The sequence below is a fragment of the Sus scrofa genome, chromosome 3, assembly GCF_054392235.1.
Source record: "Sus scrofa isolate SSC_HxYL_T2T_F1_AM1 chromosome 3, Sscrofa_HxYL_maternal_Yorkshire_Landrace_v2.0, whole genome shotgun sequence".
Taxonomy (NCBI): domain Eukaryota; kingdom Metazoa; phylum Chordata; class Mammalia; order Artiodactyla; family Suidae; genus Sus; species Sus scrofa.
In genome coordinates, this window is record NC_139385.1 from 18,334,798 (window position 1) to 18,360,693 (window position 25,896).

A 25,896-nucleotide genomic window follows, 5' to 3' on the forward strand; every position below is an offset into this window, starting at 1 on the left:
GCCTGGCACACGGTAGGTGCTTTAATGATATTTGTGGATGTCTGGTGAAACTTGTTCATTAAGACCTCCTTTGGAGTTCCCTTCGTGGCTCAGGGGTTAACGAACCCGACTAGGGTCCATGAGGATGCAGGTTTGATCCCTGACCTTGCTCAGTGGGTGAAGGATCCGGCATTGCTGTGAGCTGTGTTGTAGTTTACAGAAGCAGCCTGGATCCAGTGTTACTATGGCTGTGGTGTAGTCTGGTGGCTACAGCTTTGATTGGACCCCTAGCCTGGGAACCTCCATATGCCATGAAAAGCAAAAAAAAAAGTAAAAAAAAGATCTCCTTTTACCTAGAATGTCCCAAGTATATTTAAATTTTTTCTGTAGGAGTTCCCATTGTGGCACAGTAGGTTGGGAACCTGACTGCAGTGGATGGGGTTGCTGTGGAGGCACATGTTCAATCCCTGGCCTGGCCTAGTAGATTGGGGATCTGACATTGCTACAGTTGCAGCTTGGATTCGATCCCTGGCCTGAGAGTTTCTATATGCTATGAGTATTACCAAAAATATAAATAAAATAAAATAAAATAAAATTTTTCTTAAAAAAAAAAGCCACAGCAAAATGTGACATGTAGTATCATATTAAGTTTTGACAATGCTTGGTGGATTATCGGTCATAGATGTTCATTTTTTGTTTTTTTTTTTAAGGGCCACACCCTCGGTATATGGATGATCCCAGGCTAGGGGGTGTATTGGAGCTGTAGCCACCGGCCTACAATGTGGGATCCGAGTCATGTCTGTGACCTACACCACAGCTCACGGCAACGCCAGATCCTTAACCCACTGAGCAAGGCCAGGGATCCAACCTGCGCCCTCATGGATGCTAGAGTCAGATTTGTCTCCATTGAGCCACAAAAGGAACTCCCATAGATGTTCATTAAAATGTCTCTGTTCTTGTCTCTGTGTCTGAATCTTTCACAAAATGTAAGTAGCCTGCTGGGTAGTGACAGGAAGGGGGATATAAGAAGGGAGTTTGGGAGTTCCCATCGTGGCGCAGTGGTTAACGAATCCGACTAGGAACCATGAGGTTGCGGGTTCAATCCCTGCCCTTGCTCAGTGGGTTGACGATCCGGCATTGCCGTGAGCTGTGGTGTAGGTTGCAGATGCGGCTCGGATCCCGCGTTGCTGTGGCTCTGGCGTAGGCTGGCAGCTACAGCTCCGATTGGACCCCTAGCCTGGGAACCTCCATATGCCGCAGGAGCAGCCCAAAGAAATAGCAAAAAGACAAAAAAAAAAAAAAAAGGGAGTTTGGGTGGGGGGTTCTGGGCATGTTCTGATTCTTTTTTTTTTTTCTTTCTCTCTCTCTTTTTTTTTTTTTTTTTTTGGTTTTTAGGACTGCACCTGAGACATATAGATGTTCCCAAGCTAGTGGTCGAATCAGATCTACAGCTTCTGGCCTACACCACAACCACCGCAACACCAGATCTGAGCCGCCTCTGTGACCTATGCACCACAGCTCACAGCAACGCTAGATCCTTAACCCACTGAGCAAGGCCAGGGATCGAACGTGCATCCTCAGGGTTTCTAGATGGATTCGTTTCTGCTGCACCATGACGGGAACTCCATGTTCTGTTTCTTAAAGCTCGATTTGTGGAAACTCATCAAACTGTGCACTACTGATCTGTCGCTCATGTGACTCTACGTTACAGTTCAATAAAAAGTTTGCTGAAAAAGCCCCTTCCCTGTTAAATCGAAAATTTTCAAAATGACTTAGCCAAAGATTAGTAAAAAATAAAGAGTTTGGATATGATTTTTTCCTTTGCAAATGATCAGGGTCTTGGGAGTAACGAGAAATCACTCTAAAATCAGTCATTTTAACTTAAGTCTGAATTTGCATTTCTTCATCTTCAGTGACAATGATCTGCAAATCACTCAACCTCCTTTACCCTTTACTCAAGCTCCCCTGGCAATTTCAGGGCATCCCTTTCTGTTTTGGGAGATAATGAGGTTGATGTCAGCCTCAAGTGGATCCGTGGCGAGAAAGGGAAGGAGAGACGAGAGAAAGAGAGACAGAGAGGAAAAGCAGGGAAGACGGAAGAGAGGGATGACAGTCCAGGATGTGCGGAAAGGCCCTGCCACGTTCTAACCCCAATATACCAGCTGCTGAATGTGCCCTGAATTTTTCTGTCTCTAGGATTTTGTTCATACTGTTTCCTCTACCTACATAAAACGGCCTCCTTCTTTGCCCAGTCTCTTTAAGTCCTACTTTTCTTTTAGAGGAGCGTGGTACCTCCAATGCTCAACATTATGAGACAAGTGCTGAATGAATGAAACTACATTTAAAAATGTAAAACAAGATGTTCCTGTCATAGCTCAGCGGTAACGAACCCGCTTAGGATCCATGAGGATTCAGGTTGGATCCATGAGGATTCCAGTTTGATCCCTGGCCTTGCATGGTGGGTTAAGGATCTGATGTTGTTGTGAGCTGTGGGTGTAGGTCGCAGACATGGCTTGGATCCCGACGTGCTGTGGCTGTAATGTATGCTGGCAGCTCCAGCTCCAATTCGACCCCCAACCTGGGAACCTCCATATAATGCAGGTGCAGCGGTAAAAAAATTAATAAAGAAATAAAAATGTGGAGTTCCCGTCATGGCTCAGTGGTTAATGAATCTGACTAGGAACCATAAGGTTGTGGGTTTGATCCCTGGCCTTGCTCAGTGGGTTAAGGATCTGGCATTGCCATGAGCTGTGGTGTAGGTCGCAGACGCAGCTTGGATCTGGCGTTGCTGTGGGTCTGGTGTAGGCCAGCAGCTAAATCTCTCATTGGACCCCTAGCTTGGGATCCTCCATATGCCTTGGGAGCAGCCCTAGAAAAGGCAAAAAGACAAAAAGATTAAAAAAAAAAAAAAGAAAGAAAGAAAGAAAGAAAGAAAAATGTAAAACAGTCCTAGCTCAATAAAACTGCTTGATAGCTTCTCCAACTCACCTGGATTTAAATCCATAGGCCTCCAAGTATCTTCATGATCTAGAGTTATCTACTTCTATACTGTTAATACATTGCTCTCTTTGCTGATAGTACACTGGTTTTCTCCTTATTCCTAGAACCTAGGAGTTTCCTTGTGAAATCAGCTACTTTTTCTGTTTTGTTTGCTGCTGCGTCCAGTGCCTAGAACATTTCTGGTTCATAACAAATGCTCAGTAAATAAGCATTTGTGGAATAATGAATGATACTAGCTTTATATTTATTATATGCTTATATTGTACAAGGCGCTGTTCTAAACGCTTCACATATACTAAGTCACTTAATTTTCATAATACTCTACGAAGTAGGTCCTATTATGGTCCTTATCTGGGGAGACTGAATCATACAGAGGTTAGGAAATCTGCCTAAGTGTCACACACTAGTGTTGGAGATGGGATTTGTTTTTTTTTTTAGGGCCACACCCACGGCATATGGAGGTTCCCAGGCTAGCAGTCAAATCGGAGCCACAGCTGCTGGCCTATACCGCAGCCACAGCGACATCAGATCCGAGCCGCGTCTGCAACCTACACCACAGCTCACGGCAACGCCGGATCCTTAACCCACTGAGCAAGGCCAGGGATCGAACCCGCAACCTCATGGATGCTAGGCGGATTCATTTCCGCTGCGCCACAACAGGGAACTCCAGAGATGGGATTTGAATACAAAGTCAGATTCAAAGTTTGCTCGAAGCCTAGCTCCAAAACCTTGTATCTTATCAGCATCGCGTGGACGTTAAAAAAGGAAACTCCTGGTCCTGAGATTCTTACTCCATGGGTCAGAGGTATGGTTGGCATCTGTGAGCAATAAAACCCGACAGCAAAGCGGGTCGCTTGGGAGAATCTCTAGGTGGCGTCCTCCCCGCCAAGGTTACATCAGGCCGAATCCCGCCCCTTGCGTGGCGCGAGGGCATCTGGGAGTTGTAGTCAAGCAGTACAGTTCGTCGGCGTCCCCCGGAAGTGACGCAAGGGTCCCGCCTTCTCCTCTGCGCGTTTCCGCGGTCCCGGCTCCGCGGTGTGACTCGCGAGCTCAGCTGGTAACTATTTCTTGGGCCTCGTGCTTGGAGGAGCGAAACTTCAGTCAGGGTGCGTGCTGGGACGGTGTGGGTCGGGGTCGGGGAGTGGCGGCCCGGGCCCGTTGTTGTGGCCCGTGACTTTCGGGCTTTTCCGTAGGTCCAGCCGCGTCCGCCGCAGCTTCTCAGCGCCGTCGCCATGTCGCGGTTTTTTACCACCGGTTCGGACAGCGAGTCCGAGTCGTCCCTGTCCGGGGAGGAGCTTGTCACCAAACCTGTTGGGGGTAACTACGGCAAACAGTGAGTAGGGGCCTGCGGCATGGGAACCACTCGGGGGGGGGGGTGCGGCAGGCTATGGAAGGCCGTGTATGTGGGAGGGGAATGGAGGTGGTGGCGGTGAGAGCGGGTACCAAGGATGTTCAGAGTTTAAGAGACTGGAGCAGTGTTGGAGGGACAACCTTAACGGCTTAGGGTGCTGTGAATTGTGGGAATCCACCCACCGGGCAAAGGATAGAGTCTTGGAGGAGAGGTTTTCCCACTGGTTGGGTCTGTTGCATTTAGCAAGAAACCTCAGATATTAAGAATTCTTTGATGTGGCTCTTAAGTTTTTAAACATCTGTTAGTAGTTCCCTGTTGTTTACCTCCACCTACATACCCTTCTCCCATCTCTGCAAACTACTTTTTTTCTCCTTTTGGAACAGTAGAATGTTGCTTCTCAAACTTGTGTCATACAAATGCCACCTTCAGTTTTTTTTGTTTTTTTGTTTTTTTTGGCACATACCTGTGATTAAGAATGTATATTCCTATCACTTCATTTTTATTTATTTTATTTATTTTTTATTTTATTTTTTTGTCTTTTGTCCTTTTAGGGCCGCACCCGAGGCATATGGAGGTACCCAGGCTAGGGGTCTAATCGGAGCTGTAGCTGCAGGCCTACGCCAGAGTCACAGCAATGCCAGATCCAAGCCGCATCTTCAACCTACACCACAGCTCACGACAACGCCGGATCCTTAAGCCACTGAGCAAGGCCAGGGATCAAACCCGCAACCTCATGGTTCCTAGTCGGATTTGTTTCCACTGGACCACAATGGGAATTCCTATTCCTACCACTTCAAAGTCTTGTTTCAGCATAAAACTCACTTTTTAAAAAGAAAAAAAAGGATACACACACGTACCATGTGAATATGATTTCATGTCTTAAGTGGAAAAACCAACCTCACTTGCTACAAAATTGGAAATAATTGGAAAGTTACTAAGACGGACAAAAAAAGATATTGTTGCCAGTTGAATGCTGTCTGTGGTCTGATGTTTATTTATTAAGGAAAAATACTAGCAATGGAGGTGTTAAAGCCATTGAGACTCTTTTCTTACTCATGGGTGTTCACAGTCTGGGAAATACTGCTTCCTAGGACTTAGTTCAGATATCACTTTCCTTTCCCTTCATTGTAGCCTTTTCCTCACCTTCTTTTAGTAGTTTTTAGTGGTTTGTGTCTTTACATGGTTAATTTTCTGACATAGTAAATACCTCTGCTTGTGTGAGAGGCTGGAAATGGTCATTTTGTATGCATTACAACAGCTGACAAAAGGCCTTACTTGAAGTGTGCTTTAAAGATTGAGTTAGTTCCGGAGTTCCCGTGATGGCTCAGCCGTTAATGACTCTGACTAGCATCCATGAGGACACAGGTTCGATCCCTGGCCTTGCTCATGGGTTAAGGATCTGGCATTGCCATGAGCTGTCTCGGATCCTGCTTTGCTATGGCTCTGGTGTAGACCAGCAGCTGCAGCTCCAATTGGACCCCTAGCCTGGGAACGTCCATATGCCACGGGCACATTCCTAAAAAGCAAAAAAAAAGATTGTTAGTTCCCTACAATGAAGCTACGAAGAGGAAGAATAAAACAAGGTGAGTGTGGTTGGAATGGGCCTGAGTGATTCACTTTTACCTGCCCCATCCAAGAAGAGTAACAGAAATCATTTGGTCTTTGTTTTTTTTGGTCTTTTCTAGGGCCACACCTGCGGCATATGGGGATTCCCAGGCTAGGCTTCTAATCAGAGCTATAGCCACTGGCCTACGCCAGAGCCACAGCAACGTGGGATCCAAGCCGGGTCTGCGACCTACACCACAGCTCATGGCAACACCAGATCCTTAACTCACTGAGCAAGGCCAGGGATCTAACCCTCAACCTCATGGTTCCTAGTTGGATTCGTTAATCACTGTGCCATGATAGAAACTCCTTTTTTTTTTTGTTTTTTTGGAGTAGAAATCTTTTGGGAAGATTGGAGCTAAGAATGCTAGTTAATGGTGTCTCTTCCTTCCAAACAGACCGTTGTTGCTGAGTGAAGATGAAGAAGATACCAAGAGAGTTGTCCGAAGCGCCAAGGATAAGAGGTGAGGCCGTGGGGCAGCTGGGTGATGGGGAGTCTCTCTGGAAAACACAGTGCTGATGGTGGGCAAGTCCAATGTGGTACTGGGCTCTCAAACCAGGTTTGAGGAACTGACCAACCTTATCCGGACCATCCGTAATGCCATGAAGATTCGGGATGTCACCAAGTGCCTGGAAGAGTTTGAGCTCCTGGGAAAAGCATATGGGAAAGCGAAGAGCATTGTGGACAAGGAAGGTGTCCCCCGGTTCTATATCCGAATCTTGGCTGACCTGGAGGACTACCTTAATGAGGTGTGATTTGAGTGGGTGCAGGGTGGGGATCCAGAAGGGGATCGTGGACCTGGGGCTTTCTCTTATCCCACACCGGGAGATCATGCTTTCTCTGAGTTGTTTGCCAGATAGAGTTTCCCAGGACCTAAAAAACCAGGGGACAAAATGAGGAGAAGGACTGTTTTTCTGCTATGGATTTTAATTGTGCTTACTTCTGAATTATATCTCTTGTGTGGTTTGGTACTTTTCGTGGTATACATAAAGGATCATTAAACACAGTTAGGAGTTCCCGTTGTGGCTCAGTGGTTAACGAATCTGACTAGGAACCATGAGGTTGCAGGTTTGATCCCTGGCCTTGCTCAGTGGGTGAAGGATCCGGCATGGCCGTGAGCTGTGGTGTGGGTCGCAGAAGCGGCCTGGATCCCGCGTTGCTGTGGCTGTGGTGTAGGCCGGTGGCTACAGCTCCAATTAGACCCCTAGCCTGGGAACCTCCATATGCCTCGGGTGCGGCCCTAGGAAAGGCAAAAAGACCAAAAAAAAAAAAAAAAAAAAAAAACACCACATAAGTTAACAGGTAGAGCTGGTGGTAAGTGATACAGATGGTGTATAGATACCAAGACTCAAGAGTCATGGCGAAGCCTGAAGTTCAAGGAACACTCCTTAATCTCAGGTCCCTGTTGGCCCTTTCTTTCCTGTTCGTTCCTTCAGCTGTGGGAAGATAAGGAAGGGAAGAAGAAGATGAACAAGAATAACGCCAAGGCCCTGAGCACCCTGCGCCAGAAGATCCGAAAATACAACCGGGATTTTGAGTCCCATATTACAAATTACAAGCAGGTGGGGGTGCTGGAGAGCGACTTGCTGACGTGTGGGAGCTGAGATCGCATGGCTGAGACATCAGAAGCATTTGCAAGTGGGAGGCATGACTGGAGAAAGAATCATGACAAAGCTCGGTGGGGCGGAGGGGATGAGACGGGATACTGGTTGGCAGACATCCTTAATCGTTCTCTCGTTTCTCTCTTGTCAAGAACCCTGAGCAGTCTGCGGATGAGGATGCTGAGAAGAATGAGGAAGATTCAGAAGGTAGGAGGGGGGGGAGACCCTTCATTGCAGATGATTTGGATGTCTAAGGTTAGGGGTTTCCTCGGTGGCCATTCAGGTCTTCACCCTTTTCTTTCCCCTTTCCCACCAGGCTCTTCGGATGAGGATGAGGACGATGATGGGGTCAGTGCTGCCACCTTCCTAAAGAAGAAATCAGAAGCTCCTTCTGGGGAGAGTCGGAAGTTCCTCAAAAAAATGGAGGTAAGAGCCAGAGCTAGACTGAGGGCTGGTTTGTTTGCTGTGAACCATTCTTGGGTCTCCTGGGAGAAGAAAAGACTCCCAGGTCCCTGTGGTTGGCAGGGGTCATGTTTAGCCAAGTCTGGTCTGGGAACAGATTGCCTCTTAGATGAGAGCACTGAGTGACCTGGCATCTAAAGAACTAGTCTGAGCCCAGCTCTGCCCCCGGGGAACTGTGTGTCCCTGGAGCAGGTCCCCACTTCTCTCTGGGTCTTGGGGCCCAGTCCAGCTCCTCATAGCCTGATTCTGCCCCTGAGAATATCTGAAACCTGTGTCAGCAGAAAGAGCAGAAAGCCAGTCAGTCTTCCCATCGTCTCTCTCCTGACCTTTTTCCCTCTAAGGATGAAGATGAGGACTCCGAAGATTCAGAAGATGATGAAGATTGGGACACAGGTTCCACATCTTCTGATTCAGACTCAGAGGAGGAAGAAGGGAAACAGACTGTGCTGGCTTCCAGATTCCTTAAAAAGTAAGGAAAGGAATGGTGTCTCGGGCTCCAGTGGGAAGAGTTAGGAAGCCTTTCATCATCTTGAAAGTTGTTGCTCCTTCCGTGGAGTCCTTTTATTTATGTATTCCACTTCAGTATTTATTTTTGCATTTGAAAATTGTTTACTGTAGTTGCTGTGCAATATATGTTTTAAGTATACAACATAGTGATTCATAATTTTTAAAGGTTATACTTCGTTTGTAGATTATGAAATATTGGCTATATTCTTCATGTTGTGGCTTATCCTTGTGGCTGTGTGTACAAGCTGTCCTTTCAGCTTATATCTAGTGGTTTGTATCTCTTATTCCCCTATTCCTCCCTTCCCCCTGCCCCGCCCCAGTCTTTTTAGGTTGTGGAGGCCAACCCAGGGCTCTCAGAGTCAAGTATCTTAGTTGGCTAAGGTCTTGCAGCTAATGTGCCCTGAGGATGGGATTTGAAGGCTACAGTGTCCAAATGTTTAACCATGAAATTACTTCCTGCATGTGGACTAAGTGTTTTTCTCTCTTTGATGCTGATTAACGGTGATGTTTGATAAGCTACTTAACCTTTCTAGCCTTCAGTTTTCTCATCTGTAAAATGGGGTGGTGTTTGAGCCCGTCATCAAGGATACTGGCGTGGCCGTGAGCTGTGGTGTAGGTTGCAGATGGGGGCTCGGATCCCGAGTTGCTGTGGCTCTGGTGTAGGCCAGCGGCTACAACTCCGATTAGACCGCTAGCCTGGCATCCTCCATATGCCGCAGGTGCAGCCCTAGAAAAAGACAAAAAAAGAAAAAAGAAAGAAAAGAAAAGGAGTGTCTCTTGTAAACACAGTTGGGTTTTTTTTTTTTTTTCTTTTTAATCACGAACATTTCTACTTTTTCTTTTTAATGGTGCCACACATAACATAAAATTTACCATTTTAATCATTTTTAAGTACACAGTACACTCACATGGTTGTGCGACCATCACCCCATCTCCAAACTTGATCTCTTTGGCTTTTTAATCTATGCAGGTTAGTTCATTTACATTTATTGTGATTATTAATGTATTTGGTCTTGTTCTTACTATCTCATTAATATGCTTTCTATTTATCTTTTTGTTTAAAAATTCTTAATAGTTGTATTGAGGTATTGCCATAATAACTGCATATATATTTAAAGTTAGCAATTTGGGGGTTTCCCGTTGTGGCACAGGGAAAACGAACCTGACTAGTATCCATGAGAATTTGGATTTGATCCCTGGCCTCACTCAGCGTTGCTGTGAGCTGTGGTGTAGATCCAAGATACGGCCTGGATCTGGAGTTGCTGTGGCTGTGGTGTAGGCTGGCAGTTATAGTTCCGATTCAGCCCCTAGCCTGGCCGGCAACTTCCATATGCCATGGGTGCAGCCCTAAAGAAATAAAGTTAGCAGTTTGATAAGTTGGGACATGTTTACACTTATGAAACCATCACTGCAATCAGAATAAATAAAATCCATCACTCCTAAAAATTTCTTTATGCCCCTTTGTAAACCTTCCCTCCTGCCTCACTTTCCCTCAGTAGCCACTGATTTGCTTTCCCTCACTGGGTTTTTTTTTTTTTTTTTTTTTTTTTTTTAACTCCTTCTATCACTAGTTAAGTTGGCCTTTTTTAGAATTTTATATAAATGGATTCATATATTTGGTTGGGAGAGCTTTGGCTCTCTTCCACTTGGACTGTTATTTTAAGGTTAGTCCTATCTTCATTATTTTTCATCTTAGAGATTGCACTTGATATATATTTTTTATATTTTATTTTATTTGCTTTTTAGAGCTGCACCCGAGGCTAATGGAGGTTCCCAGGCGAGGGTCCAATCGGAACTATGGCTGCCAGCCTACACCAGAGCCACAGCAATGCCAGATCCGAGCCGCGTCTTCGACCTACACCACAGCACACGGCAACGCCACATCCTTAACCCACTGAGCAGGGCCAGGGATCAAACCCAAAACCTCCTGGTTCCTAGTGGGATTCGCTTACACTGTGGCACTATGGGAACTCCTGATATATTTTTTTAATCTGTGAAATTGTACTTCGTATACCTAACCCCACTTGACACTCCCAACCCCAAATCTAAACTTAGGTTTAGTTAAAATTTCAGAGGTCAAGAGTTGAGTTAACAGTGGGATCCTCAAAGGCCTTACTGACCTTAAGAGTTTATGGCCTTGTAGTGTCAAGAATAATTTAGAAGTGGTACTTTACTTGTATAACAAGTTTTGAAGATTGAGAGTTTATGTAAGAGAAGCAGGGAGAGGGGAAGACCACAGGTAGTGGTGAGAACATGGGGTTCCGTTTGCATATTTGTGTGTGTGAATTTATTAGCTTTCTAAGCCAGCCAGGGCAATTTCAGTTGTTAATGGATTTAGAAACATGACAGGTGTGTGTTTATGACTGGCTTATAGTGACTGCCAGTATTCCTTTTTTACCATCTCCATCCTTTTTCATCCTTAATATGGATATTCAGCCAGTCTGTACTCCTTCTCTCATCAGAATTTCTCAGCTTTGATCTTTTGGTCAGAACAGGCACATGAAGGAATGAGTTTAATCTCAAGAGCTTCAGTCTCTTTGATGTGGGATTATAAGGTTGTGTAGCAACTTTATACCTCCTGGATATTATATCGTGGGTTTGGGCAGAAAATAGAGGACAGTCACAGGTATAAGAAACACTTAGGGTTTTGTAGGGGTTTTTTTGTTTGTTTTTGGCTGTGCCCACAGCATACAAAAAGCTCCCAGGCCAAGGATCAACTCCAGGCACAGCAGTAGCCACACTGAATCCTTAATCTCCTTAATTGCTAGGCCACTAGGGAACTCCCATTTAGGATCTTTATTTGGTTTAATCTTCTAATCAGGGTCGGCCTATTTAGGAGAATGTCTTTAAGAATCAGTTTAGGAGTTCCCGCCGTGGCGCAGTGGTTAACGAATCCGACTAGGAACCATGAGGTTGCAGGTTCGGTCCCTGCCCTTGCTCAGTGGGTTAACGATCCTGCGTTGCCGTGAGCTGTGGTGTAGGTTGCAGACGCGGCTCGGATCCCGCGTTGCTGTGGCTCTGGCGTAGGCCGGTGGCTACAGCTCCGATTGGACCCCTAGCCTGGGAACCTCCATATGCCGCCGCGGGAGCGGCCCAAGAAATAGCAACAACAACAACAACAACAAAAAGACAAAAAAAAAAAAAAAAAAAAAAAAAGAATCAGTTTAGTGAACTTTTAATCAAGTGGCTTTGTTCTTAATTGATTTGTTTTTTCCAAAGTATTTATCCAGGTACAATAAGATGTTATTTATTGTGCAATTTATTTATTAGCCTTGGCTGACTAGTATTGGAGGTAAGTTCTATTTTGGGTTCTTATAAGGAATGTATGTTAGTTTGTAGCTAAAATGTTTAAATTATTTGTTATTTGGACCATATTAGAGATAGATTATAGATCAGTTATTTGTGTTTCTAAATTTGTAGTTGGGGTAGTAATTCTGAAGTACAAACCAATGGAATCTAGTATCTTGGACCCCTTTTTGATAAGTTACTGTGCTGGGCTCTTAATCAGATGGGAGGATTGGTTTGCAACCTTGGGAGCTCCCTAGTAAAATCTGAAACTGGCTCCATACACTGAGAAGAGACCAAAGAAGGAGGCAGGCTACTCCAGGTTGGTAGGTGACAGGTGTAATAAGAAGGGAACTCACTTGTCTTGGGTAGCCTCCAGACCCATCTGCCAGAATCTTAACAGTTTGTGTAGAGGCTGTAATGGGGTTGGTTCACATACTGAGTCCAGATGGTCTCAACATGTATTTTGTTTGTTTGTTTGTTTGTTTTTGTTGCTTTTTTTTAGGGCCAAACCTGAGACCTATGGAGGTTCCCAGGCTAGGGGTCAGATTGGAGCTGTAGCTGCTGACCTGCGCCACAGCCACAGCAATGCCAGATCCAAGTCACATCTGCAACCTACACCACAGGTCATGGCCATGCTGGATCCTTAACCCACTGAGCGAGGCCAGGGATCGAACCTGCGTCCTCATGGATACTAGTCATATTCGTTTCCATTGAGCCACGATGGAAACTCCAGATGGTCTCAATATGTTGCTCTCCCAAGGCTGCATCCTTGAAGTGGCTCCTAAGGTGGCATTGTTGAGCTGCAGTGTACCAAGGAGGGGAGGGAGTAAGGAGCCTCCAGTACCCTAGCTCCAGCTCTTGAGTCAACCAGCTCTCAAGGCAGCCTGTGGGCACATTCTCTTGATAGTCTCCTCTAACAGTGAGCAACCAAGATTTTTGTTTTGAAACTTGGATAATGTTTAACTGATTTAAAAGAAGTTAAAAGAGGAGGAATACTCGTAATAAAACACATGGTTGTCTGGATTATGAATCCTGATCGGAAGGTTTGGGGAGGAAGTTGTCTATATCTGATGGGCTTGATCTATGGAATCTTGCAGAGATGCCATCTGCTTCTAAGAGTTATCTGCTTCTGGAGGCCTTTTTTAGAACTGAATCTCAGGAGGGATCTCTGGTGGGGCTGGATGTCCATTGTTAGGATCCTAAAGCAAGGTGGATGTCTAGGGGCTGTAGGTCAGTGGTTGTGGTTGAGGGGTAGGGCGTAGTTGTAGGGTTAACTTCTCTTGGTGTCTCCTCGTGTCTTCAGTTTCTTAGCTGTGTATTTAGGTAGAGGTGTATCTGGTGTTGTCCTTCTAGAAGAGAGGTGTGCATCTGTCAGGTCCATAGCAGAAGACATAAACATTAGTTTTCTGATGATTTCTAATATGTGAATGAATATACCAGGTATAATCTGTTGTGGGGCAGAGTTCAAGCCAAGTCTTAGGTCTTTCAGTTAGAATTTCATGAAGTGAGAATTTATATTAATCAGTTGTCCTAAGAAAGGAGAGGAAGTTGAAGGAAAGCAGCCAGCCTCAGGAACACAAAGAATTTTTCCGCTTTTTTTTTTTTTTTTTTCCAAATACTGGTTTTAAATAGATTGGTTGGTTGCCGATAAAAAGATTAGTCTGTGGAATTCCCTGGTAGCTTAGCAAGTTGAGGATCTGGCATTGTCACTGCAGTGGCTTGGGTTGCTGCTTGTGGCATGGGTTCAGTCCCTGGCCCAAGAATTGCCATATGCCGCAGGCACAGCCAAATAAAATAGAGCAGTACTTGAAAAAATAAAAGATAAAAGATTAGTCTGGGAGTTCCCTGGTGGCCTAGCTTTTCAGGATCCAGTGTTGTCACTTCTGTGTTGTGGGTTCCATCCTGGGCCTGAGAACTCTCGAGTGCTATGATCGTGGCCGAAAAAAAGAAAAGAAAAAGATTAGTTTGGACAGAGCAACTAGTACTAAACAATTATGTTGCTTATTGATTCTCTGGAAAACCTTAGAATTTAGTTGTGGAGCAAAATGACAGGCTCTTTCTGTGTCTGCGGTGGCCTAGTCAGCACCTCTATCTTATTAGACCAGGCCATGCTTTTCCCTTCATAAGACTGTCTCAGTGTAGTGTAGTGACAGACCTTGATAAGTGGTCTGGCTTAGTAGTCTTTGCTTTGGTTATGGTTATAGTTAACCATAGGTCATTCTTGTAGAGTGTGACTTGGGCCCAGGACTAGTTGGAGGAAAAAAGGAAGTTCACAGGAGGAAAAGGCCTCAGAGGTGGAGAGAGGGCTGATCTTTCATCATCTCCCCTGTCTCCTGGCAGGGCCCCCACCACAGAGGAGGACAAGAAGGCGGCCGAGAAGAAACGGGAGGACAAAGCCAAGAAGAAGCACGATAGGAAATCCAAGCGCCTGGATGAGGAAGAGGAGGACAATGAAGGCGGGGAGTGGGAAAGGGTCCGAGGTGGAGTGCCCCTGGTTAAGGTGAGGATTTGAGAATTCAAATGAACTGGGAAACAATTTGGGGAAAAAATTAAAAGCAAGAATGGGTTCCTTGGAGTTCCCGCCATGGCGCAGCAGAAATAAATCCGACTAGGAACCATGAGGTTGCGGGTTCCATCCCTGGCCTTGCTCAGTAGGTTAAGGATCTGGCATTGGCATGAGCTGTGGTGTAGGTGGCAGATACGGCTTGGATCCTACGTGGCTGTGGCGTCAGCTGGCAGCTGTAGCTCTGATTCAACCCCTAGCCTGGGACCCTCCATATGCTGTGGGTGCAGCCCTATCAAAAACAAAACAAAAAAAAAAAGAATGCGTTCCTTGTTGACTTGCACATGATAAGGTGTTTGTTGTTTAGGAGAAACCAAAAATGTTTGCCAAGGGAACCGAGATCACCCATGCTGTTGTCATCAAGAAACTGAATGAGATCCTACAGGCCAGAGGGAAGAAGGGAACTGATCGGTAAGATTCTTGGGCCTGGACTGTGGGATTACAGAGTGAAAGCTCTTTTTCTCGAGACACAGGGTGGAGGTTGGTGGGGAAATAGAGCTGTCTGGGGAGGTCCACAGTAGGAAGAATGGTGTGCTTGGAACACCAGTCCGTGCCCTGCTATTTACATTCTCTTTGACCTTAAATCAGTCACTTAACCTTTGGGGGCTGTTTTCCCATTTGTAAGATGGGAATAATTCTCATCTTTAGTTATTCAGTGACTAGCGAGGATGGTATTAAGCATTATGGGTCGTTTCTGTTGGACTTTATAAAGGAGAAGCCGGTATACAGGTGGCGAGGCTAGGGGAGGGTATCGGGAATGAGGCTGCCTTACTCATAGGAAGAGGGTGTGCTGGAGACAGGAAGAAGCTTCTCAGCTTGTTTCCAATGCCTCACCCAACTCTGTGCCCCTCCAGCGCAGTGCAGATTGAGATGCTACAGCTGCTGGTTCAGATTGCTTCTGAAAACAACCTGGGGGAGGGGGTCATCGTCAAGATCAAGTTCAACATCATCGCCTCTCTCTATGACTACAACCCCAACCTGGCCACGTACATGAAGGTAAGGGCAGTGATGGGCATCCCAGGGTGGAGCTGGTGGGTCGGGGGAAGGTGCCTGGTGTCTTAAAACGCAAGGGCTGTGAAAGCAGTCTTGGTGTTGAAGGCCCTTGGATTCCTGGTGACGGACTCTTTGGAGGCATCTGCTTGTCGCACCTTCACAACTCTGACTGCCCTCTGATCTTTTGGCAGCCCGAGATGTGGCAGAAGTGCCTGGACTGCATCAATGAGCTGATGGACATCCTGTTTGCAAACCCCAATATCTTTGTTGGAGAGAACATTCTGGAAGAGAGTGAGAACCTGCATAATGCTGACCAGGTAAAGAAGGGGTTTGGCAGGCTAATAGGAGGTCTCTGGTACCTGCTTTGGAGACGAAGGGTCGACGTCTGGGGCTGAAATCTGGACTAACTGATGTACTCCTTTGCCTTTTCTTCAGCCGCTGCGTGTCCGTGGCTGTATCCTAACTCTGGTGGAACGAATGGATGAAGAATTTACCAAGATAATGCAAAATACCGATCCTCATTCCCAAGGTGAGCTCGAGCAAAACCATGGGCATCAGTGAGGGGAACAGTGAGGGATTCAGACCAAGTATTATACTAAATGAGAATGTTTGGAAAGCCAGCCCTTTCTTACCCAGCATTCACACCTCAGGGCCTCTTTAAGATACGGGGTCCCACTCCCATAGCTTCTGTTTCAGTAGGTCTGGGTGGGGCCCCAAATTTTGCATCTCTAACATGTTCCCAGGGGATGCTATTGTCTGCTGTTTTGAGAACTGTCATTATGTGATCTCTGTCCACTTGGCTTGTGGAGCTTGGATCAGAGGCATTAGGCTGGGGAAATAGAGGACATTTGCGCAGTGTCATGTGAGTGCCCACTGCCTTGAGGGCGAGGGCATAGTGATGAACAAGACGCCTAGGGCCTTCACAGTCAGGGAGTTTACGTTTTTGGTGCGGGAGAAAGTTCAAATAAAGGAAGAAAGTAATTGTAGATTACGTAAAGTGTGCATTAGAAGGGCAAATAGGGGCCTGTGACAGGGTGACTGGAGTGGTGGCCGCTTTCAATAATGGTTAAAGAAGGCATCTGCGGCTTGGGCCTGTTGGAGGTTCAATCCGAATTGGGTGAGGGGGGCTGAAGGGGGCGTTCATCGGGGGCAGACGGAGGGGGACTAGAGAGTGAGCCTGACGAGTCCCAGGAGAGGAGGATGTTTTCAGGGTGCAGTGAGTCAGCGTCTCTGGTGGGTACAGAAAACACAGAGGGAATTGGATTGATGAGACGCGTGTGCTTGGGCGAGCCCGGGCGCGGGGCTGAGCGGAGAGTGGGTGCTCTGCCCCCCAGAGTACGTGGAGCACCTGAAGGACGAGGCGCAGGTGTGCGCCATCATCGAGCGTGTGCAGCGCTACCTGGAGGAGAAGGGCACCACCGAGGAGATCTGCCGCATCTACCTGAGGCGCATTCTCCACACCTACTACAAGTTTGACTACAAAGCCCATCAGCGGCAGCTTACCCCGCCTGAGGGCTCCTCAAAGGTGCGTGCTTGGCTGCTGGGCCATTGTGCCCGAGGCGAGGGGGTGTGTCCATCAGTCCTGCATGTCTGTAAGACTGCTGGCAGATCTCTCACCCCTGGGGACCTTGAGGGCAGGAGGACAAACACAGAGGGACTAGAATGAGGCTGGAAGGAGTCCGAGCCCCTTAGAACCATTGTCTTTGCGCTCCCACCCTCACCCCCTGCTGCCCCTCCAGTCTGAGCAAGACCAGGCCGAAAATGAGGGCGAGGACTCAGCCGTGCTGATGGAGAGACTGTGCAAATACATCTACGCCAAGGACCGCACGGACCGCATCCGCACGTGCGCCATCCTCTGCCACATCTACCATCATGCCCTGCACTCCCGCTGGTACCAGGCCCGGGACCTCATGCTCATGAGCCACCTCCAAGACAACATTCAGCACTCGGACCCGCCCGTACAGGTAGGACGGGAAGGAGGCGCTCTGGCCCTGGTGGTAAAGGGAGGGCCAGGCCCCTGTCCTGTCTCTGTTGAGGCAAAGCGACTCAATCAGATCAGCCATCTGTCTGGCTAATGCAGTATAGGGAGACCCTTGGTCCTTCCCAGATGCCAGCAGCATTCTTTGTTCCTCTGCATGTTAACAGAATCCTCTGGGGCAGAGATTTGGGTTTAGCTATGTATTATACCTTGTGTGTGTCTGGTTAGGAGCATTAGGAGGTTGTCTTATTTAAAAAGTTGAAAAGACATTTTAAGAGACTTAAACTGAGAGGAGAGACAGGGACCCAGAGGCAGTGTGATGTGTGTTGGGACATACAGTTTTGTATGTGGCAGTATTGCGAGCACATTTTTATAGAGGAATATTCAAGCTCTGTCTAAGAGTAGATCCTGCAAATGCATGTTTAAAACAGTTATGAGATATTTATGTGTAAAACATTTAGTGAGCCTCTCTGGTGGTGACTTGTTTTGTTTTCTTTTTGTCTTTTCTTGAGCCACTCCTGTGGCATATGGAGATTCCCAGGCTAGGGGTCCAATCAGAGCTGTAGCCGCCGGCCTACACCAGAGCCACAGCAACGCAGGATCAGAGCCGCGTCTGCAACCTACACCACAGCTCACGGCAATGCCGGATCCTTAACCCACTGAGCGAGGCCAGGGATGGAACCCGCAACCTCACGGTTCCTAGTCAGATTCGTTAACCACTGAGCCACGACAGGAACTCCACTAGTGGTGATTTTTGAATAGCATTACTGTTTGTTCTTTTTTATTCCATTGTTCTTAAATGGTTTTCTTCTTGGTAGCTACCTCAGCCAGTTGAGGGTTATAAATGAAGCTGTTGGGGTCACATATATATAAATATACAAGTCGGAGTGGATGTATGTTTTCTCTTGGGCAGCTACTTAAGAGTGGTGTTGCTACATCATAGTGTGGGTGTATGTTGAGTTTTGTAAGAAACTCAGAAGTGATTATACCATTTTACACTCTTACTAATAATGTTTGTGTTCCTTATGAATATTTAGTTGTTTGTCGTTTTAATATTTGCCATATTTATTGTTGTCTAGTGGTATCTCATTTTGCTGTTAGTTTGTATTTCTGTAATTTTTGAAATTGACTACTTTTAAAATATTGGCCCTTTGTATGTGTTTTTCATGACATGTCTGTACAACTTTTACCCCTCTCCTATTTTAAAAAAAAAATTTATTTTTTGGCTACACCTAGGGCATACGAAAGTTCTGGGCCAGGGATTAAACCCTAGCCACAGCTATGGCAATGCTGGATCCTTTTAACCACTGTGCTGGGCCAGGGATTGAACCCATGCTTCCACAGCGACCTTAACCCACTGTGCCACAGCGGGAACTCCCAGTTAATTTTTTTTTTTTTTTTTTTTTTTTGGCTTTTGGTGGCCACACCCGAGGCACGTGGAGGTTCCCAGGCTAGGGGTCAAATTAGAGCTGCAGCCGCTGGCCTACACCACAGGCACAGCAACGCAGGATCCGAGCCGCATCTGCAACCTATACCATAGCTCATGGCAACACCGGATCCTTAACCCACCAAGTGAGGCCAGGGATCAAACCTGCAAACCTCATGGTTCCTAGTTGGATTCGTTTCCACTAGGCCACAACAGGAGCTCCCCTAGTTAATTTTTTTATATTGTCCATGAATCCTTCATTTGTTAAATTCGCTTACAGTCCGGCCCTCCATATTCACAGATTCAGCAAACTGCAGATTGAAGATATTTTGGGGGACAAAAATTAAAGTTCCCAAAAAAAAAAAAACAAAAAACAAATTTGCCTTGACTGGTAACTATTTACCTAGTATCTATATCATTTGAGATGTCATGAGTAATCTAGTGGTGATTGCTATATGGAAGGATGCGCTGTAGGTTACATACAAATACTACACTGTTTCATGTAAGAGGCTCGAGCAAATACAGACTCTGGTGTCCATGGGGGGGTCCTGGAACCAATCCCCAGTGGTCACAAGCACAACTCTATTGGGTCTAGTGTGTTTATAGATGCCTTAACATGTTTTATTGAATTAATCATCTGCACATAGTTTTATTACTATGCCAATCTTTATGATTTTTTAAATTCTTTCTTGCCATATTGTGATGACTCAAATCTCTAATACTTGGTGTTGAATAGTAGTGAGGGCAGACTTGCCTTGTTCCCAGTCTTAGCAGGGAAGCAGTGAACATTTCACCATTAAGAATGTTAACTGGTGGAGCTCTCATCATGGCTCAGCAGAAATGAATCTGATTAGCATCCATGAGGACGCAGGTTTGATCCTGGCCTCACGCATTGGGTTAAGGATCCGATGTTGCTGTGAGCTGTGGTGTAGGCCGGCAGCTGCAGCTCGAATTCAGCCCCTAACCTGGGAACTTCCTTATGGTGTAGGTGTGGCCCCCCAAAAAAACCAAAAACAAACCAAAAAAATGTCACCTGTAGTATTTTTCTAGGTATACTTTCTCAGACTGATGAAGTTCTCTTCTGACGCTAGTTGGCTGAGAATTTTTATCCTTAGTAGATGTTGAATTTTGTAAAATCTTTTTCTGCATCTATTAAAATAATGCAGTTAATACCCCATTATTCTGTTCATATGGTGAATAACCATAATTTTAGATTTTTATACTAGCCTTTCATTCCTGAGATATCTCCTACTTGGTCATGCTGTGTTAACTCTTTTATATATTGCTGGGTTCTGCTTACTATTATTTTTTAAGGCTCTTTGTTCATGACTGACACTGACCTCTGTATTTCTGTTGTCAGTAAAGACTTGGTCTTTTTTCCTCACCAAAATCCACAGTACCTACAATATTCCCTGTCTTAGTTATTGACAAGTCCGATTTTCCCTAGCCTAGACCAGAGCCTTGGAGTCGTCCTTGATTCTTGTTTTTCTCTCACATACCACATCTGATTGCCTAGCCATTTGTGTTTCAAATCCACATCTGGGAGTTCCTGTCGTGGTGCAGTGGAAACGAATCTGACTAGGAACCATGAGGTTTCGGGTTCGATCCCTGGCCTCGCTCAGTGGGTTAAGGACCCGGTGTTGCTGTGAGCTGTGGGTGTAGGTCACAGATGTGGCTCAGATCTGGCATTGGTGTGGCTGTGTCCTAGGCCAGCAGCTACAGCTCCATTTGGACCCCTAGCCTGGGAACCTCCATATGCCACGGGTGTGGCCCTTAAAAAAATAAAATAAAATAAAATCCACATCACTTCCACTGCTACTCTCTGGTCTAAGCCGCCACCATCTTCCTGGTTTCTCTCTGCTTCTGCCCTCATATCCCTCAGGCTGTTCTTAATACAGCAGCCAGAGTAACTCTGTTAACACAGTCACTTTATATCACTTATTTATCAAAGTCTTCCTCTGGTTTCCTTTTTTTTTTTTTTTTGTCTTTTTGCCATTTCTTGGGCCGCTCTGGGGGCTTATGGAGGTTCCCAGGCTAGGGATCAAATCGGAGCCATAGCTGCCAGCCTACACCAGAGCCACAGCAACACAGGATCCGAGCCTCGTCTGTAACCTACACCACAGCTTACGGCAATGCCGGATCCTTAACCCACTGATCGAGGCCAGGGATCGAACCCTCAACCTCATGGTTTCTAGTCGGATTCGTTAATCACTGAGCCACGATGGGAACTCCTGGTTTCCCATCTTAAAATCCTTTTTTTTTTTTTTTTTTTTTTTTTTTTTTTTTTTTTTTGTCTTTTTGCCTTTTTGCCTTTTCTAGGGCCGTTCCCGTGGCTTATGGAGGTTCCCAGGCTAGGGGTCTAATCGGAGCTGTAGCCGCCGGCCTACACCAGAGCCACAGCAACACAGGATCCAAGCCAAGTCTGCGACCTGCACCACAGCTCACAGCAACACCAGATCCTTAACCCACTGAGCGAGGCCAGGAATCAAACCCAAAACCTCATGGTTCCTAGTTGGATTCGTTAACCACTGAGCCTCGACAGGAACTCCCCACCTTAAAATCCTTAATGTGGCTTACAAGGCCCTGTGCTTGCCCAGCCTCCAGTTTCTGATGGCATCTTTTACCAGTTTTAGCCGTACTGTGCTCCTTGTTCCTTGAATACAGTTCTTCCCCGGGGCCTTTTTGCCATTTCTTGGTATTTACTTTTAAACATCCCCTTAGGAGTTTGCATTGTGGCTCAGTGTAAACAAGCCGTGAGGATGCTGGTTTGATCCCTGGCTTCACTCAGTGGGTTACGGATCCAGCGTTGCCGCTAGCTGTGGCATAGGTTACAGATAAGGCTTGACTCTGGGTGTTGCTGTGGATGTGGCATAGGCTGGCGCTGTAACTCTGCTTCAGCCCCTAACCTGGGAACTTCCATATGCCGCAGATGCAGCCCTTTAAAAAAAAGAAAGAAACAGGAGTTCCCGTCGTGGCGCAGTGGTTAACGAATCCGACTAGGAACCATGAGGTTGCGGGTTCGGTCCCTGCCCTTGCTCAGTGGGTTAACGATCCGGCGTTGCCGTGAGCTGTGGTGTAGGTTACAGACTCAGCTCGGATCCCGTGTTGCTGTGGCTCTGGCGTAGGCCGGTGGCTACAGCTCCGATTCAACCCCTAGCCTGGGAACCTCCATATGCTGCAGGAGCGGCCCAAGAAATAGCAACAGCAACAACAACAAAAGACATAAAGACAAAAAAAAAAAAAAAAAACAACAACTTCAAAATGAGGCTTTCTGTAGTACTCCAACATAAAATTACAAGTTCCTCCACCATCAGCACCATACAAACTCCCTCCTCCTTGTTCTGCTTTACTTTTCTCTGTAGTATAAGTTGCCACCTACATATTACGGTTGTTTTGTCCTCCACACCCCTGTCCATAAAGTGTAAGCTGCACAGAAGGGGGAACTTGGTCTGTGTTGTTCTAGAGCTCAATGTCTCTTTGTTGAATGAATGAAAGACCTGCCTCGTGGCTGTCACCACTGATTGCATTGCCTTTTGCCCCTAGATCCTGTACAACCGCACCATGGTGCAGCTGGGCATCTGTGCCTTCCGCCAGGGCCTGACCAAGGATGCCCACAACGCCCTGCTGGACATCCAGTCAAGCGGCCGGGCCAAGGAGCTTCTAGGCCAGGGCCTGCTGCTGCGCAGCCTGCAGGAGCGAAACCAGGAGCAGGAGAAGGTGGAGCGGCGCCGGCAGGTGCCCTTCCACCTGCACATAAACCTGGAGCTGCTGGAGTGCGTGTACCTGGTGTCGGCCATGCTGCTGGAGATCCCCTACATGGCCGCCCACGAGAGCGATGCCCGCAGACGCATGATCAGCAAGCAGTTCCATCACCAGCTGCGGGTGGGCGAGCGACAGCCCTTGCTGGGTGAGTGTGGGGCTCTGGAGTGCAGCCGACTTTGCTTGTTTGTTCCTTGATTGAAGGTTGAGAAGCTAAGGGGGGGTCACTTTCTCACAAGACGGCTCCATTTGATTTATTGGCATGTCCAGGTATGGTGTAAAAGCCTCGTTTTTACTCAGTAGTCTCCGTAGTCTCTGACCATGGGACACGCTGTCTTTGCTTTCAGGTTAAGCTCCCTGCCTTCTGTCCTTTCTTCTTTCCTTCAGTCCGTAGTTGGCAGCATTATCTTCCAAGAGTAGGATGTTAAACACCCCCAGCACCTTCACAAGTCCCTCACTGAATAAAGTCCAGCCTCCTTCGTCACGAAGTTAGGCTCTCCGATTCCAACTTTTGGGGGTTTTTTTTTTTTTGGTTGTTTTTTTTGTTTGTTTGTTTTTTTCCTAGGAATTTTTAGGGCCCCACCTGCAGCATGTGGAAGTTCCCAGGCTAGGAGCCGTATCAGAGCTATAGGTGCCGCCACAGCCGTAGCAACGCGGGATCTGAGCTGCCTCTGCAGCCTACACCACAGCTCACGGCAATGCTGGATCCTTAACCCACTGAGCAAGGGCAGGGATCGAACCTGCATCCTAGTCCGGTTCTTTTCCACTGAGCCACAGTGGGAACTCCTCAACAATCCTTTTTTAGTTGATAGAAACTTCATAGTATTTTTTTCTGCCTGTTATAATTGTTTTATAAAATTGCATTTGTTTTTCGGGAGTAGATGCAAATACTATTACTACCCCCTTTTTCCTGATTAAGGAACGAAAGGGCAGAAGTTAAGTGACTTTATCCGAGATTAACACAACACAGCTAATATGTGCCTCTTTGACATTTTTCCTCTTTTTCCCTTTCGTACACATTATTTTTCTGCTAACCAGTTAGACCTTTGGCGTTCAAGAATCTAACAGTGGTTCTTTTGATCCCTTTTGAAAGATCTGGACCTTCAGTCCAGAGGTGCGTTAAGTTGTGATTTCACCAGGAAGAGAATTTGAACTGTGCCCTTCCTATGAGACTGGTGCACAGAAGGACTTGGCGAGTGAGCAAAGCCTGCTGTCTACAGCCATATCCCCTCACTCATTAGTCCTCTGCCAGTTGTGTGTGTGTATGTGGTCCTGTTAAGTGCAGGTACACTCTTGGCAAATTTTGTTTGGGCTGTGTAGTTAGTGATGCTTTACTTTTTGGTATTTTTTGTGTTTGTTTGTTTTTGCTTTTTAGGGCCGTTCTCAGGGGCGGCCTATGGAAGTTCCCAAGCCAGGGTTCCAATTGGAACTGTAGCTGCTGGCCTATGCCACAACCACAGCAATGCAGGATCCGAGCCACGTCTGTAACCTACACCACAGCTCATGGCAATGCCAGATCCTTAACCCGCTGAGCGAGGCCAGGGATCGAACCTGCATCCTCATGGATCCTAGTCGGGTTCATTAACCACTGAGCCATGAAGGGAACAGCCTACTTTTTGTTTTAATTGGGAAACTTCCAGTGCAAATGTGTGTATCCAGCATGTCTTAGGACTCTCTGGGTCACCTCCCTGCCTCTCTCTATTACTGCCTGCAGTGGAGCCAAAAGTAGGTCTGTAAACCTTGTAAGAATCTAATAAGAGCTGTGGACCCTTTCCTAGGAAAATAGGCATAAAGGTACCCACTGCCTTTTATCAACGTCTTCAGTTCACCAGTCCCCTGCGGCACATCATGGGACTGGTTTAGTCTGAATGTAAACAGATTTATTCTTTTTTTTTTTTTTTTTTTTTTTTTTTTGTCTTTTTGCTATTTCTTGGGCCACTCCCGCGGCATATGGAGGTTCCAAGGCTAGGGGTCGAATCGGAGCTGTAGCCACTGGCCTACGCCAGAGCCACAGCAACACAGGATCCGAGCCGCGTCTGCAACCTACACCACAGCTCACGGCAACGCCGGATCGTCAACCCACTGAGCAAGGGCAGGGACCGAACCCGCAACCTCATGGTTCCTAGTCGGATTCGTTAACCACTGCGCCACGACGGGAACTCCATAAATAGATTTGTTCTAACATTAAGTGACTTGTACAGTCACTTGGCCGCTTCACAGCGAGCTCAGCGCGGCTCAGTCTGCTTGTCTGCTCTCCTGGCCTGGGTTCCTCCTGCAACAGCGCTCTGGGGCAGGAGCCCTCGTCCCAGGTTTTGCCAGGCCCTGCCTCACTGCCCACCTTTCAGGTCCCCCCGAGTCAATGAGGGAACATGTGGTCGCTGCCTCCAAGGCCATGAAGATGGGTGACTGGAAGACCTGCCATAGTTTTATCATCAACGAGAAGATGAATGGCAAAGTGTGGGACCTTTTCCCGGAGGCCGACAAAGTCCGAACCATGCTGGTCAGGTGAGCGGCGAGGGGGGCCCCGGTGGGTGGGGAAGACGAGACCCCTTCCTTCAGGGACTGCTTCCCTGAACATGTCCTGCTTTCCTCCCTCCTCCCGCAGGAAGATCCAGGAGGAGTCCCTGCGGACCTACCTCTTCACCTACAGCAGCGTCTACGACTCCATCAGGTAGGATGGGGCCGGGGCGGCACAGGAGCCCCAGCTGTGGGGACAAGGGTCCCGACTGCCCCGTGCTCTCGGCCTGCTTCCTCCGCAGCATGGAGACGCTGTCCGACATGTTCGAGCTGGACCTGCCCACCGTGCACTCCATCATCAGCAAGATGATCATCAACGAGGAGCTGATGGTGAGGGCCGGGCGGGGCCGCGGCCGGCGGACTCTCGGGGAGTTTGGAGTGGAGGGGTCTGACCTGTGCCTTCCTCCGCCTCACTCCGGTAGGCCTCGCTGGACCAGCCGACACAGACGGTGGTGATGCACCGCACGGAGCCCACGGCCCAGCAGAACCTGGCCCTGCAGCTGGCTGAGAAGCTGGGCAGCCTGGTGGAAAATAACGAGCGGGTGTTTGACCACAAGCAGGGTACCTACGGCGGCTACTTCCGAGGTGAGCACCTCCATCCCCTCTGCCCTTCCGGGGCCCTGTTCCCCCTCTGCCTCTCCCCTGGCATTCACCCCTGCCCTCCCCGCCTCTCTCCTCCAGACCAGAAGGACGGCTACCGCAAAAACGAGGGCTACATGCGCCGGGGCGGCTACCGCCAGCAGCAGTCTCAGACAGCCTACTGATCCTCCTGGTCGCTTGACTTCCGTCTCCAGTGCCCTAGACCCTTCTGCCTTTAGGTCCCAAACCACGCCCCAGTCATTAAAGGTCTATTTAGAGTTGCCACA

At 47.3% G+C, this 25,896-nt stretch overlaps 1 protein-coding gene across 2 annotated transcripts; it reads left to right on the forward strand.

Annotated features, from left to right (window-relative positions):
- The first annotated feature begins 3,975 nt into the window (after positions 1–3,975).
- On the forward strand, positions 3,976–25,896 carry LOC110260088 (eukaryotic translation initiation factor 3 subunit C). Of its 2 annotated transcripts, none has more exons than XM_021088039.2 (21): positions 3,976–4,085; positions 4,173–4,312; positions 6,334–6,399; positions 6,496–6,685; positions 7,373–7,498; positions 7,690–7,744; positions 7,854–7,963; positions 8,341–8,468; positions 14,135–14,294; positions 14,665–14,768; positions 15,212–15,353; positions 15,542–15,667; positions 15,786–15,879; positions 16,685–16,875; positions 17,090–17,314; positions 22,298–22,661; positions 24,859–25,018; positions 25,119–25,184; positions 25,273–25,360; positions 25,453–25,615; positions 25,712–25,896. In XM_021088039.2, exons 2-21 carry the CDS (start codon positions 4,212–4,214, stop codon positions 25,792–25,794), a joined length of 2,742 nt encoding a protein of 913 aa, XP_020943698.1. In that variant the 5' UTR covers positions 3,976–4,085; positions 4,173–4,211; the 3' UTR covers positions 25,795–25,896. The 2 variants fall into 2 exon arrangements, with proteins under 2 accessions (XP_020943698.1, XP_020943699.1); XM_021088040.2 differs by having other exon boundaries at positions 3,976–4,036.

What these genes read in the sequence shown, in the direction of transcription:
- LOC110260088 (XM_021088039.2), top strand. Translation starts at nt 4,212, where the DNA reads ATGTCGCGGTTTTTTACCACCGGTTCGGACAGCGAGTCCGAGTCGTCC. An exon ending in ATATTACAAATTACAAGCAG is followed by an intron (nt 7,499 to 7,689) that starts GTGGGGGTGCTG and finishes TCTCTTGTCAAG; the next exon opens with AACCCTGAGCAGTCTGCGGA. An exon ending in GAATGAGGAAGATTCAGAAG is followed by an intron (nt 7,745 to 7,853) that starts GTAGGAGGGGGG and finishes CTTTCCCACCAG; the next exon opens with GCTCTTCGGATGAGGATGAG.